General features: G+C 39.3%; 1 protein-coding gene across 3 annotated transcripts in view; it reads left to right on the top strand.

The window, feature by feature from the left end:
- Nucleotides 1-14,995, top strand: part of TASOR (transcription activation suppressor) — a 34,376-nt gene extending 19,381 nt beyond the window's left edge. The window contains exons 8-14 of one of the 3 annotated variants that reach the window (XM_017894174.1): nucleotides 3,905-4,833; nucleotides 9,170-9,292; nucleotides 10,059-10,218; nucleotides 10,654-10,762; nucleotides 12,861-13,039; nucleotides 13,224-13,388; nucleotides 14,290-14,995. In XM_017894174.1, the coding sequence (XP_017749663.1) occupies nucleotides 3,905-4,833; nucleotides 9,170-9,292; nucleotides 10,059-10,218; nucleotides 10,654-10,762; nucleotides 12,861-13,039; nucleotides 13,224-13,388; nucleotides 14,290-14,777 (2,153 nt within the window). In that variant the 3' untranslated portion in view covers nucleotides 14,778-14,995. Of the gene's footprint in view, nucleotides 1-3,904; nucleotides 4,834-9,169; nucleotides 9,293-10,058; nucleotides 10,219-10,653; nucleotides 10,763-12,860; nucleotides 13,040-13,223; nucleotides 13,389-14,012 lie in introns of all 3 variants that reach the window. The other 2 variants (XM_017894176.1, XM_017894175.1) reach the window with 2 other exon arrangements.
- Nucleotides 14,996-15,382: the final 387 nt, after the last annotated feature.

Genomic DNA, 15,382 nt, shown 5'->3' with positions numbered 1-15,382 from the left:
CCCCCCAATTAAAGTTACTAGCTTCCTTCAAGAAAATCTTTACCATCTCCTAGGAAAATTATGGTTTAAAAAAAGAAACCATGAACAACAGATACATAACATAGAGGAAAGTTTACAAATTTTTTTTTCTTTTTTCCTCTGACACAGAATCTCTCTCTGTCGCCCAGGCTCTAGTGCAGTGGCATGATCTTGGTTCTCTGCAAGCTGTGCCTCCTGGGTTCAAGCGATTCTCCTGCCTCAGCCTCCCAAGTAGCTGGGATTACAGGCATGTGCCACCACACCCAGCTAAGTTTTATATTTTTAGCAGAGACAGGGTTTCACCGTGCTGGCCAGGCTAGTCTCGAACTCCTGACCTCAAGTGAGCCACTGAACCTGGCCACAGATCTTTATTGTACAGCTTTTTGAAATTTTACATATGTATATGACCACCACCCAAATCAAGGTATAGAACGTTACTAGCATCCTAGAAGATTTTCTTCCGCATTCTCCTAGTTAGTACTCTCCTTGTTGCCAAGTAATTGCTAATCTAACTTCTTTTACCATATATTAGTTTCGGCTGCTGTTGAACTTAGGATAATTAGAGCCTACTCATGTCGTCTCTCATGTTTGGTACTTTCATGCAATATTATGTCAGGACGTGATCAATGTTTTGCATCTATCAATAATTCTTTTCTCATTAAGAACAGTAGAATAGTAGTTATCTTTTTTTTTTTTTTTTTTTTTTGAGAGTCTTGCTCTGTCGCGCAGGAGTGAAGTGGCGTGATATCGACTCACTGCAACCTCTGCCTCCTGGGTTCAAGCGATTTTCCTGCCTCAGCCTCCCGAATAGCTAGGAATACAGGCGTGTGCCACCACGCCCAGCTAATTTTTGTATTTTTAGTAGAGATGGGGTTTCACCATGTTGGCCAGGATGGTCTCGATCTCTTGACCTTGTGATCTCCCTGCCTCGGCCTCCCAAAGTGCTGGGATTACAGGTGTGAGCCACCGTGCCCGGCTAGTAGTTACCTTTCTTATGCTTCAGAATGTTCCATCAGCACCTACATTCGTTTTATTTGGGGATATCATCTTGATATTTTGTAAGCTAAAGTGTAGACATCTGACTGGTGGTGCCTTTAGAGAACTCACTACTCCCCTTTCACTTAAAAGTTAAAATACTGCAATTATTTAATGGCAGTAAGTTAAAAAAAAAACAAAAACGTGGTGGCTCATGTTTGTAATCCTAGCACTTTGGGAGGCCAAGGCATGCAGATCAAGAGGTCAAGACATTGAGACCATCCTGGCAAACATGGTAAAAACCTGTCCCTACTAAAAATAAAAAAAGTTAGCTGAGCGTGGTGGCTCGCACCTGTAGTCTCAGCTACTGGGGAGGCTGAGGCAGGAGAATTGCTCGAACCTGGGAGGCAGAGGTTGCAGTGAGCCGAGATCGTACCCCTGCACTCCAGCCAGGTGGCAGAGCGAGACTCTGTCTAAGAAAAAAACAACAAAAGCATTATTATAGATTGACATGTATGTGTGTTTTCAATCACTTATAGATGGAGATCTTTTCAAAGTAATTAAGTTTTTTTTTCCTTTTTTTTTTGTGCAACAGAATCTTGCTCTGTTGCCCAGGCAGGCTGGAGTGCCGTGGTGCAATCTTGGCTCACTGCAGCCTCCGCTTCTTGAGTAGCTGAGATTACAGGTGCCTGCCACCACGCCTGGCTAATTTTTGTGTTATTTTTTAGTAGAGACGAAGTTTCACCATATTGGCCAGGCTGGTCTCGAACTCTTGACCTCAGGTGATCTGCCTGCCTTGGCCTCCCAAAGTGCTGGGATTACAGGCATGAGCCACCGCGCCTGAGCAGTTAAGTTCTTAATAAAATCATACAGGGAAATTTGTGCAAAATAAAATTAGGTTATGATTATTTATATTTTATAAAGGGATCTATTTGGTTTAGAGGTTTTTAATTATGGAAAATTCTCCATGTGGATTTAAATTATATTGCAGGTTAAAAATATCCCCTTTATTTATAACCCTTCAGGAGTAAACTTACTGGTTTGTTGTTTAGCTGTACATTTTGGGAACCACTGTTTCATTTAAAGTAATAAATAGCCAGGTGTGGTGGTATGCACCTGTAGTCCCATCTGCTTGGAAGACTGAGGCAGGAGGAATTGAGGCCAGAAATTCAAGGCCAGTCTGGGAAACATAGTGAGGCCCCATGTCTAATAAATAATTAAGAACTTTTTAAATTAAGGTAGTTCTCCCCAACCCATATGTTTTATGAGATGCAATTCAACATTTTTTCATTGAATATATTAGATATTTGACATGATACATAATTCAAGAAGTCTAAAAATACTTCAGAAAGTAATACTACCCCAGCCCAGGTCACTTAGATTCTTCCCTGTATATTAGCCATGGTTACCAATTTCTTGTGTATCCTTCCAGACACTTTATGTGTACTAAACCACATTTTAATGTTGCAGATTTAAGATATTCAGGATATTTAGTATTCCTAATTATCTTATGGAACTTGGATTTTCTGGTTTATCAATTTCATACAGTTCTAATTCTTATCCTGGCATGTTGGATATTTTGTTCCCCTCTCACCTCCGCCTACAGACCTACCTTGAGTCTTTTCGCTGTGCTGACAAATTGCCTTTGCAATAGTTAATGAGTGTACTGGTTCAGGATAACCACCAGCATTGGTAGAGAATGTCATAAGCTGACTCCTAGTGAGTCCATTTAAACCTTTTCTAGTGTGATGAGTGTGAGCAAAATCTTTACTGTAGGTTTGAAAACTACCTGTACCTGGACTTCCTAATTTAAAGGCACCATTTTCTATAGTACAGCAGCAATTTGTTAGGGAATGTTGGCCAAGGCTTAAGGAAAATCAGTAATTTTTTAGCGGGTAAAATTGTGTATGGGTCTTCTAAGCAAAGATCATGAGTTTTTGTCTTTTCCTAAAATATAACACTAAAATTGAAGTTAAATGTTTTTCAAACCCTTGTTGCTTAAAATGGAATTTGGGTTCCCTTTTCAAACGTTTCAAAAACATACTTTGTTTGAATTTCGGATTTTTTGGGGGAAAGTTGATCTTTTGGGTTGAGCTATTTGTCAAGAGTGAAAGGTTTTAATCCCATTAGTATCAGCTAACCATAGTATCAGCCAACCTCAGTATCAGCCAACCTCTGTATCTCAAATGAGGTATAGCTATCCTCTTTTCTCTTAGAATTATTTCCAAACAAAAGGAAAATATTTATGAAAGGACTGTCAAAAGTGTGCAGCTGTGAAATATGTTCTTCTCTTGTCTTATTATTGTTCGTTTTATTTCCTGATAAAATGAAATCCCTGACATAACAGGAAATCTACGTAGCAACCTCATAAGTGAGAACAAGTCTGAAAGCAGATATAAAATTAATTATCCTAGATCCTAGATGCAACTTTTGACAGTTATTCCCACAACATTTCTGTTTAGTGTTGTTACAATTGTCTTACGCTCAGAATTCTCACTAAGGGGCCATTACCATAGTAGATATTACTTGGCAAATAATAAATACAGGGATTGAGCAAGCTGATGCAACTGACCATCTTGATTAAAACGTGTATTAAACTTAGATCTACAGAATGGTAGGGAGGCAGAAATAAGCAAATGACTTAATTTGTATTGATGCCAAATTGGTGTTTCCTTGAGCACTTCAAAATGGCAGAGTTGTTAACTCTAGCCACAACTCTTAAGGACCATCCCATAAGTAGGGCACATAGGGCATAGAATTCATACCAGAATTTTAGGATTTTATTTTACTTTCTAATATATAATTAGTTCTTAATGTGTGTTAACCCTTTTTTCCCCCCAATTTAAGGGTTTGTGTTTTCATATGTTATATTTTTGGATTGCTCTTGTAATAATGAACTCTTCCTGTATAGGTATGAAATCACCAGAAGAACAACTGGTGTGTGTGCCACCACAGGAGGCCTTTCCTAACGACCCCCGGGTAATAAATAGACAGAGAAGTTCTGATTACCAGTTTCCATCCTCTCCATTTACAGACACACTAAAGGGCACCACTGAGGATGACGTGTTGACAGGTCAGGTGGAGGAGCAGTGTGTGCCAGCAGCAGAGGCAGAGCCGCCTGCAGTGAGCGAAACCACAGAGAGGACAGTGTTAGGAGAGTACAATCTCTTTTCTAGGAAGATAGAAGAGATTTTGAAGCAAAAGAATGTTTCATATGTCAGTAGAGTTTCCACACCTATCTTTACAACACAAGAGAAGATGAAACGGCTTTCCGAGTTCATATATTCTAAGACTTCTAAAGCTGGTGTGCAGGAGTTTGTAGATGGTTTGCATGAGAAGCTAAATACTATTATTATTAAAGCATCAGCCAAGGGTGGGAATTTGCCACCAGTCAGTCCTAACAATTCTGGTGCTAAGATAGCATCAAATCTTCTGGAAAGGCATGTCATACCAGTTTCCTCAAGTGACTTCAACAATAAACATCTCCTTGAGCCACTGTGTAGTGATCCTTTGAAAGACACCAACTCAAATGAGCAGCATTCCACTTCGACTTTGAGTTTAACCGAAGTAGAAATGAACCAGCCTCAACATGCCACAGAGTTAACGGTGACTTCTGATCATACTGTACCTGGTGATATGGCCCAGGAACCAGTAGAAGAAACAACAAAATCCCCCAGTGATGTAAACATTTCTGCTCAACCAGCTCTTTCAAATTTTATAAGCCAGCTAGAACCTGAAGTATTTAATAGTTTGGTTAAAATCATGAAAGATGTCCAGAAAAATACTGTGAAATTTTATATTCATGAAGAAGAAGAGAGTGTGCTCTGTAAAGAAATAAAGGTAACTAAACGAGAAGGTAATAGTAATGCTGTACAAACTTCTCTTGTTGGTGTGACCTGTATAAAATGGAAGTTTTTTGTGTTTAAATGTTTACCATAGGCCAGGCATGGTGGCTAATACCTGTAATTCCAAAACTTGGGAGGCTGAGGCAGGAGGATTGCTTGAGGCCAGGAGTTCATGACCAGCCTGGGCAACATATAACAAGATCTTGTCTCTTAATAACAAAATAGGCGTGGTGGCACTCTACTGTAGTCCCAGCTGCTTGGGAAGCTCAAGTGGGAGGGTCACTTGAGCCCAGGCATTTGAGATTACAGTTAGCTATGATTGTGCTAGCTTAGGTGACAGAGTGAGACCCTGTCTCTAAAACTAAATAATAAAAATAAATTCAGAACTTGTGGTCTTAATATGTTAGAATTTAGAATCTTGTGTTACAGTGTCATTTATGCACATACCTTTTAAACTGTTGATTTGAAGGTTTTAAGTGTTTCTTGGAATTTTTTTTTTTTTTTTTGAGACGGAGTCTCCCTTTGTAGCCCAGGCTGGAGTACAGTGGTGTGATCTTGGCTCACTGCAACCTCTGCCTCCCGAGTTCAAGCAATTCTCCTGCCTCAGCCTCCCGAGTAGCTGGGATTGCAGGCATGCAACACCATGCCCGGCTAATTTTTTTTTGTATTTTCAGTAGAGACAGGGTTTCACCATGTTGGTCAGGCTGGTCCGGAACTCCTGACCTCGTGATCCGCCCGCCTCAGCCTCCCATAGTGCTGGGATTACAGGCGTGAGCCACCATGCCTGGCCGTTTCTTGGATTTTTAATGAAGAGGAAGGAAAAACAGAGAGGAAAATTAAGTTGCCAGGGTTTATCTCATGGGATTTGATCAATCACATAGAAAAACAAACTGCCCAGAGTTGGCCTAATGATAAAACTTTTGGTACTTCTTGATACCCTAGCCATGTTACATTCCCTTTAGCCTTTATTGATCGAGAAACCTGATAATCTTGAAAGACTACTCAGTCACGAAAGATTTCTCACTGTGAGGTGTATTTTTTCTACTGAAGCTGCAGACTAATATTTCAGATATTTGGTTGAAACACACAGATGGCCAGGTGCTGTGGGTCACGCCTGTAATCCCAGCACTTTGGGAGGCCATGGTGGGTGGATCACGAGGTCAGGAAATCGAAACCATCCTGGCTAACACAGTGAAACCCCGTCTCTATTAAAAGGACAAAAAATTAGCCGGGCGTGGTGGCAGGGTCCTATAGTCCCAGCTACTTGGGAGGCTGAGGCAGGAGAATGGCGTGAACCCAGAAGGCGGAGCTTGCAGTGAGCCAAGATTGCATCACTGTACTCCAGTCTGGGCAACAGTGCAAGACTCCGTCTCAAAAAACACACACACACACACACACGCCTTTCTGTGTGTCTGTATGTTAGACATAGATATGTAAGTTTGTTACCAGTAAGTAGGTAAATGGTAACACATTGGAGCAATTGTATTAGTGGTATAATATTAAAATTAATACTCAGTAAATTATGGGATTTTAATTCCTCAAGGGAATGCCTAAGATTTTGAAATAAATGCCTGCTCTCATTTATGGAGTTTACTTACCATGACTGGAATTTCATTAGAGGAATCAGAGGGACCATGGGCTTTATAGCTACTAACATGTCCTAAGCCTTTTGTCAGTTTGGGCATCTCTGAGGTCAGCATGTTTCATGTGACGTCACCTGATCAAGACCTGAAGAACATAGGAATGACATGAGTCAGAGTACTCTGTTGGGCTTTCCTGATTCCTAATGGTTTCTTGGGAAAATGAAATGAGACCTCTAGGAATTCCTTGGTTGCATTTCTGCCCTACATGACTGAATGTAGAGTTTCTCAACTTTTCCCTACCAGCCAGCAATAAGTTCCCAAGCACAGTACTCTTTGGGGGCATAGCTGCATATTGGTTTGGGGCTAGATGAGAGAATAGGTTGGGCACAGTTCCCAGTGTGCTTAACCTAATTCCATCTCCTTCCACCCCACATCCCCACCCCTGCTCCTTTTTTTAAAAGATTTGTAACACACCTATTTGACATTTTAAAAAATTTATTTAGTGAGATGGAGTTTTGTTCTTGTTGCCCAGGCTGGAGTGTAATGGCACTATCTTGGCTCACTGCAGCCTCCACCTCCTGGGTTCAAGCAGTTTTTCTGCCGCATCCTCCCAAGTAGCTGGGATTACAGGCACCCACCACAACGTCCAGCTAATTTTTTGTATTTTTAGTAGAGACGGGTTTTTACCATGTTGGCCAGGCTGGTGTTGAACTCCTGACCTTAGGTGATGTGCCCGCCTTGGCCTCCCAAAGTACTGGGATTATAGGCGTAAGCTATCGCACCCAGCCGTGACACTTAGATTACGGGGATAGGAGATGCATTTCCTAATGAAATGTGCTTTTAATTTTTTCTGGCATAGAACAAGTCATTTCTGTCATTTATATAGAATAAAAGAGCATTCTTTGTTTTACGAATCTGACAGAAAACCAGATTGAAACCTTAATTCTTTTAATCAATATCCATTGGAAATACTCCAGGAAAAATACTACAGTAAAAGACTTTATGAATAAAAATGTAAACTTTAAATATTTCTGGAGTCAAACTGATTTATTATATGAATTAAACTGTCTTATTTTAAATGAACTTAAAGGTTCTTAATGTAAGAAGACATCAAAAATTACCAGGAGGGAGGCTGAGGTGGGCGGATCATGAGGTCGGGAGATCGGGACCATCCCGACTAACACGTTGAAACCCCGTCTCTACTAAAACTACAAAAAATTAGCCAAGCATGGTGTCGGGCACCTGTAGTCCCAGTTACTGGGGAGCCTGAAGCAGGAGGATGGTGTGAACCCGGGAGGCAGAGCTTCCAGTGAGCCGAGATAGTGCCACTGCACTCCAGCCTGGGTGACAGAGTGAGACTCCATCTCAAAAAAAAAAAAAAAAAAAAAATTACCAGCAGGCATGTCAGATGGTAATTTACCTTTTCATTAACTGGCTAAGCTGGTCTGAGATCTGCCCAAAAGTTCCAGAGCTTGGATCAAAATCAATGTAGAAGGTGCTGCTTTAGCACAACATCCTCCTCTTTGGGGTGACACTTTAGGCAGCTGTTGAAAGAGCAGTAGACAGGTTGTCAGGTAAGCTGGGTTTTTATTATAGCTGTCTCTTGACTAGCTGTGCTGACATTAAAAGTAATCTCTGAAATGAGGAATATGACCTCCAGGATCTTGCAGTTTGCTTCGGTGTTCAGGATTCCACCAGCAAGCAGAGAGCAAAGGGAACTCTGCATAGAAGTCTGCCTGTGTCTTGTGAAAGGCAGTACCATGTTCACCAGCATGGAGGAAGAGTTATTAGTTGGGAGAGTCTACTTTGAAGACAGAAACTTGACAGAAATGGCTTATTAGTATGTGAATACCATTGTACATAATGAAGCTCTATATAAATGCTTTTTGAGCTGTTGTGAATTAAAGGAGCTATGGTTGTGAAAGTTGTTAACTCTGAAGGCGTTTATCCCAGTTAATACTGCTGCAAATAACCAAGGGCCTGCTTAGAATGGAAAGGAAAATGGGAGCTAGGGAGTGGTTAATGATTAGACTCTAGGTTGCCTTAAAGTGTTTCTCATAGGGTATTACAGGCAACCTGTAATCGATTATTAACCTCTATAATAACTAAAGGAGCTGGGTTAAGAACCTGGCCTAATTAACAGTTCTTTCTGTTACCCTCACACTGTTACTTGGCTGGCTTTGCATAGTGCTGTAACATTGTGACCATGTGATTGGTGAAGCTCTGTAACATTGTGACTATGTGATTGGTGAAGCTCTGACCTTTAGATTCCTCTTCTAGAAAAGAAAAGTGGATTTGGGCCATGTGCAGTGGCTTATGTCTATAATCCCAGCACTTTGGAAGGCCAAGGCAGGAGGATCACTCAAACCCAGGAATTTAAGACCAGCTTGGGCAACACAGCGAGACTCTCTTACAAAAAAAAAAAAAATTAGCCTGGTGTGGTGGTGTGAGCCTAGTGCCACGTATTCAGGAGGCTGAGGTGGGAGGATTGCTTGAGCCTGGGAGGTCAAGGCTGCAGTGAGCTGTGATCATTCCGCTGCACTCCAGCTTGGGAAACACTGATACCCTGTCTCAAAAAAAAAAAAAATGGATTTGATGGTCTGTAAGGTCTCTTAGCGTGTAAATTCATTCATTGTTAATAATGCCCTAGTAGTAGTTAAGCTTATCAGTTTATCTTGCATTTCTGGTATTAAATCGACGTTTACAAAAAAGCATTTTAATATTGATTTAGTTGTTTTTCTTTAACAGGAATATCTTATCAAATTAGGCAATACAGAATGTCATCCAGAACAGTTTTTGGAAAGAAGATCAAAATTAGATAAACTATTGATTATTATTCAAAATGAAGACATTGCAGGTTTCATTCACAAGGTAGACTATTAAGTCAAATTCACTACTTACTTTGGTTTTAAAAACTCCCTTATTTTAAAATCTTGCTGTCTGGCAGACTAGTGTTTTAAAATAAGCTTTAAAGGAGATTAAACTTAAGGATGCATCTATGAATCAGCTTGTGAGATTCAAGTTTGTACCTCTGCAAAGTTTTAAATTGCTGCACATCACGGATCTTCCCTGTCACTCAAGTAGTCAAGACTAATAAGAGTACTGAATCCTTGAATGCCATTAGGTCTGCTGACTGACTACTTAATGTTTTCATCTTCATTTGTATGTCCTAGGAAAAACCTATTTGTGCTCCATCTTTGTCAGACCAGTCCCCTTTTCCCTTACATTTTGAGGCATCCCATCTAGTCTTAGGAGCCCTATCTCACATCTTACATCTTGGATGCCTTTCCTGATTGTTTGACTGTTCCAGCACATAGGCTTTTGCCTTCATCTGAATTCTGACTGTACTCACAGGTTATAGCGAGGTCAGCTTTTGTCCATTTTGTGTTTTCAGGTCTATTGTAAGCTGCTTTTCCTTAGTGGTCTCCGATAGGTCCCAGTACATAAATGTTGGGTTTATATATTGGGAAATAATGTTGGGAATATTATTTGTGTGTGTGGCTTTCCAGAGACAATCTACTAATACAGATGAGCCGTAGTGCATTCTGTTAAACTTCTTGTAGGTTCCTTCACACTTGGGTCTATCACTTCATTCCCTCATCCATCTGTTTCTCTTTTTATTTTGGGATTTAAACAGATACCTGGCTTGGTGACTTTAAAGAAGCTCCCCTGCGTTAGTTTTGCTGGTGTTGATAGCCTGGATGATGTTAAAAATCATACATACAATGAATTATTTGTATCTGGAGGTTTTATCGTATCTGATGAATCAATTCTAAATCCAGAGGTGGTCACAATTGGTAAGGTGTGATGTTCTTTTTAGCACGTAACTCCTCTTCTGACTCTAATACTTTTTAATGTACTGTCCATTTATTCTGCCATTCACAGATAACTAGTACATTTCAGTCTTTTCCTGAGCTTTTATTACCTCAAATTTCTTTCCCCTTCTCTTAGACCAATAATTTTCTCTAAATCTGGTGTAAAGCAAGGCTCTCTGCCCCTACTGCAGTTGAATCACTTCTTGTATTACTGTCATCAACATGTTCTTTTGTATGTAGATGTTATATTCTTAGAGCTTTAGGCATGTATACATCTGTCTCCCTTAGACAAAGAGAAATGAAAAGAGTACATAGGAAAGTAGATGTTTCTACATAATATGAAAAAGCACTTCTTTCATAATTCACTTGTGGAATGATTATTTATTGAATTAAAAGGAACTTCATTATCTCTAACAGAGAACCTTAAAAATTTTTTGACATTCCTTGAAGAACTTAGTACTCCAGAAGGAAAATGGCAATGGAAAGTCCACTGTAAATTTCAGAAAAAACTAAAGGAACTAGGCAGGTAAGCTTTGAAACATAATGATATAATGGTTGTTGATTTTAACATTGTACTCATATTTCTCTATTCCCATGTTTGTAGATTATGGATGTTGTTTGTTTTTCACAGATGTCCATAGCCAGTCATAATGGAGTATAGATACTAAATTATTCTTGCCTTTATAAGAGGAAGCGGTATTTTTAAGTAGAAGTTTGGTGAAGTTCTTGTTATGTGCATAGGTAAAATTTGTTTAATCTTTGCCATTTGTGGATTTAGAGTAATCATCCAAATGGAATGATCAGCATTTTCTTTTCTTTTCTTTTCTTTTTTTTTTTGAGATGGAGTTTTGCTCTTGTAGCCCAGGCTGGAGTGCAGTGGGGCAATCTCGCCTCACTGCCACCTCCACCTCCCGGGTTCAAGTGATTCTCCTACCTCAGCCTCTCAAGTAGCTGAGGTTACAGGTGCCTGCCACCATGCCCAGCTTATTTTTGTATTTTTAGTAGAGATGGGGTTTCACTACGTTGGCCTGGCTGGTCTCGAACTTCTGTCCTCAGGTGATCCGCCCACCTTGGCCTCACAAAGTGCTGGGATTATTACAGGCGTGAGCCACTGTGCCCGGCCATCATTTTCCTTTTTTAACTGTATGTTCCAACTACATCAGACCCTCTCCGAGCCAACTGACTACTTTGTAGGTAGCTAATAAAATTACATATATTTGGACAAGGATTAATCTTGACCTGGTGAAGTGATTTGTGAGTAGGACATCAATTCATGTATATATAGGTAATTTCTAACATGCATGGAAGTCACTTCTTCAAGTGTGATCTTTGGAACACTAGTCACTTAGAGTCCATAAATGATTGTGGTAATCAGGCACATTTGGGATACTATATCCTACTAGTAAAGTCTATAAAATGTATTTACACATTAAAGGATAGGAAGAACTCTAGTTAAAGGAATTGTTTTACATTGTGTTAATCATTATTTCCTTAAACTTAGACCACAAAATTTTATTTCTTAAAGTATGACATTCCATGGTACACTTTTCAGGAAATTCAGGCTTAAATAAGTTTTGAGTATTTAATTTTTTGTAGCAATTCACTTTTAAAAGCTTATCTCCATTTGTTGCCTTGTCCCTTGAAATATAGAAACAGCTTAGAGCCGGCCGGGCATGGTGGCTCATGCCTGTAATCCCAGCACATTGGGAGGCTGAGGCGGGCGGATTACTAGGTCGGGAGATTGAGACCATCCTGTCCAATATGGTGAAATCCCGTCTCTACTAAAAATACAAAAATTAATTGGGTGTGGTGGTGTATGCCTGTAGTCCCAGCTACTCGGGAAGCTGAGGCAGGAGAATCGCTTGAACCCAGGAAGCGGAGGTTGCAGCAAGCCAAGATTGCACCACTGTACTCCAGCCTGGCGACAGAGCGAGACTCTGTCTCAAAAAAAAAAAAAAAAAAAGAGTTTAGAGCCGTAATAGTGTATTTTACTTTTTGTTTGTTTGTTTAAGAGACTTTAGTTCTTGTTGCCCAGACTGGAGTGTAATAGTGCGGTCTCAGCTCACTGCAACCTCTGCTTCCTGGGTTCTAGTGATTCTCCCGCCTCAGCCTCCCAAGTAGTTGGGATTACAGGCATGAACCACCTCATCCGGCTAATTGTTATTTTGAGTAGAGATTGGGTTTCACCATGTTGGCCAGGCTGGTGTCGAACTCATGACCTCAGGTGATCCAACTGCTTTGGCCTCCCAAAGTTTTGGGATTACAGGCGTGAGCCACCAGGCCTGGTCTGTATATTGTATTTTTTGAAGGAAGGATTTATACTTTTTTTGTCCTTGTAAGTCCTTCATTAAAGTTCAAAATTGATAGAGGTAATCATACTTTATTATTAAGTAAGTAGAATAATCAGCTGAGATATTAGCCTAAGCTGTATAGCTGGCCCTGAGGCTTGCGACCAAGAAACCCCTTTCTTTCCAAAGAAGCACGCCCATACATCAGGCAGAGCTAAAGCAGTGCAGTTGTCATTAGTTGCCTCAATGGAGAAATTGAATTTTAATCTACAGCAGAAATTTCCATACTAAATTTTAGAAGTACAGATCCAGATACTGAACTGCTTAATTTCACAGATTGAATGCTAAAGCTCTAAGTCTGTTGACGCTTCTGAATGTCTATCAGAAGAAACATCTGGTTGAAATTTTGTCATACCACAATTGTGATTCACAAACTCGAAATGCTCCAGAATTGGATTGCCTTATCAGACTTCAGGCTCAGAACATACAGCAACGACACATAGTCTTTTTAACAGGTAAAGAGAGCACTCCTAAGCTTTCTATTACGAATATAGGAATGTGAATGAAAGGATTTTATGGGGCTGTGGTGGGTATCGCTAAGCTTTGATTCTGAAAATGTGAAGGAAAGGATTTTGTGAGGGCTGGGGGCTGTCTACATTTTGAAGGGTTTCATACATGAAACTTTTTTTCTTAATTTAGAGAAGAACATCAAGATGCTTTCCAGTTACACAGATAATGGAATAGTGGTTGCAACTGCTGAAGACTTCATGCAAAACTTTAAAAATCTTGTGGGCTATCACAACTCAATCACAGAAGAAAACCTTCCACAGCTTGGTGCTAATGAGAATCTTGAGTCCCAGTCAGGTAACTTTTCAGTGGTTTTCATTTTCTTTAACGCAGACAGTAAAACAGGAATGGTTTTGTTCTGTTACCAAATAATGAAATGACTGTTTTGAAACCACTCACCTCAGTATAAACAGTCATAGGGAAAGTGTTTGAAGACATTTATCATTCTAATACTTAGCATGCACAAGATCTGCTCATTTATTATACTGTAGCCAGTGTAAGTTGTTAGTTATTATAGATTATGCATTTCTATCTATATTGTAGACAATGCACACTATGGAGTATGCATTTTCTCTTCGAGGGTAAGCATTATTGGTTACTGTTGTCAGCAAAGGGGTTATAAAAAAAGGTAGGAAACCAGATATGGCGATTCAGCATTGAGCTACTAGACCTCCCCACATGTATAAAGCAATTTAATTGCAAGATAGTAGAGCTGTCATAGCTTTAGTCTTTCGTGAGATGGCCTCTGCTTTGGTTCCAGGTTCTATGTAAAATGAAAGATGTACTTTTGTTTTGGATGAAAAAAAAGCAGAAATGATCATTCAATAGTGCTAACCAGTTTAGTAATCCAGTGAAGCTAGATGTCAAAAAATTTTATTTTATATTTGTCTTGTCAAATACTGAATTACCGTATAACTTTAGATGCTGTTTTGACATTAACCCCTTTGGAGCTGGGAGTTGGGATTTCCCAACATTAAACGTGAACACATTTCGCAGAAGCTTTTAGCATCGGATTATCTGGACATTCACATCTAGTGTGAGTGTTGTGACTAAGTGAACTTGTGGCAGAAGACCAAGCTTTAAGGGATTGTGGACTTGCAGACCCTGACGCGTTATATTGTGTGAGTAGTGTATAATTTTAAAACTTAAACAAACTGTGTATTTCAATAGAGGAGGACTTTTTGTTTTTTAAATGTAGCTCTTTTAGAAAACGATGAAAAGGATGAAGAGGATATGTCTCTGGATTCAGGGGATGAAATCTCACATATAGAAGTATGCAGCAATTTTCATTCAGAAATATGGGAGAAAGAGACCAAAGGATCACGTGGAACAGATCAAAAAAAGAATACTCAAATTGAGTTGCAGTCGTCTCCTGATGTGCAAAACAGTTTATTAGAAGATAAGACTTATCTTGATTCTGAAGAGAGAACTTCTATTGATAAAGTATGCTCTGAAGGAGAGAACAGCAATTCAACAGAACAAGATTCATACAGTAACTTTCAGGTTTATCATAGTCAATTAAATATGTCCCATCAGTTTAGTCATTTTAATGTTCTCACTCATCAGACATTTTTGGGGACACCATATGCCCTTTCATCAAGTCAGTCTCAAGAAAATGAAAATTACTTCTTATCTGCTTATACTCAAAGCTTGGATAGAGATAAATCTCCACCTCCCTTAAGTTGAGGGAAAAGTGATTCTTCCAGGCCATATTCACAAGAGAAATAACTATAGTAACTTTTTTTTTTAATAGATTGTTGTGGACTTTGTTTATTAACAATTTATATTTCATTCTCTAAAAAGGTTCTTGTTCTTTCTCAAATGTTTTTTCTTTTATTTAAATCATGATGGTCTGTAACAGTTGAAGCATCTAAAAATTGAAATAAATATATATTTTTAACATATATTGTACTTGAATTATCTCATGTTGGCACTTCTAAGTTTTACTTTTGTATGTTACCTGTAGTTAGGCTTCAAATTGAAGCCTGTTTTATGTGTAAAATCAGATGCTTGCAGGAGGACGGTAAACAGCAAAGGCTTTACTACTTTTGCTCTAATGTCACCTGATACAAAGTACTTTTGTTGAAGTGAATTATTTTGATTTAGGCTTTTGTATAGTGTTTTTACACAGGTATAAGCCAGTAATAGCAGTGTTAATATTTACAGGATTTTGGCTCAATACCTCAAGATTTAACAATGCAGTTTCATTTAGATAATAAACTATGTACATAGGACACATTTTTTATCTCTAGGCTTAGTCATGTAAAAACTGCCTATTGCTAAAATTCTGG

Source organism: Rhinopithecus bieti, unplaced genomic scaffold (genome assembly GCF_001698545.2).
Source record: "Rhinopithecus bieti isolate Rb0 unplaced genomic scaffold, ASM169854v2 scaffold_21649, whole genome shotgun sequence".
Lineage (NCBI taxonomy): Eukaryota > Metazoa > Chordata > Mammalia > Primates > Cercopithecidae > Rhinopithecus > Rhinopithecus bieti.
Note: the sequence above shows the minus strand (reverse complement) of the source record. Positions and strands in the feature narration are given on the sequence as shown.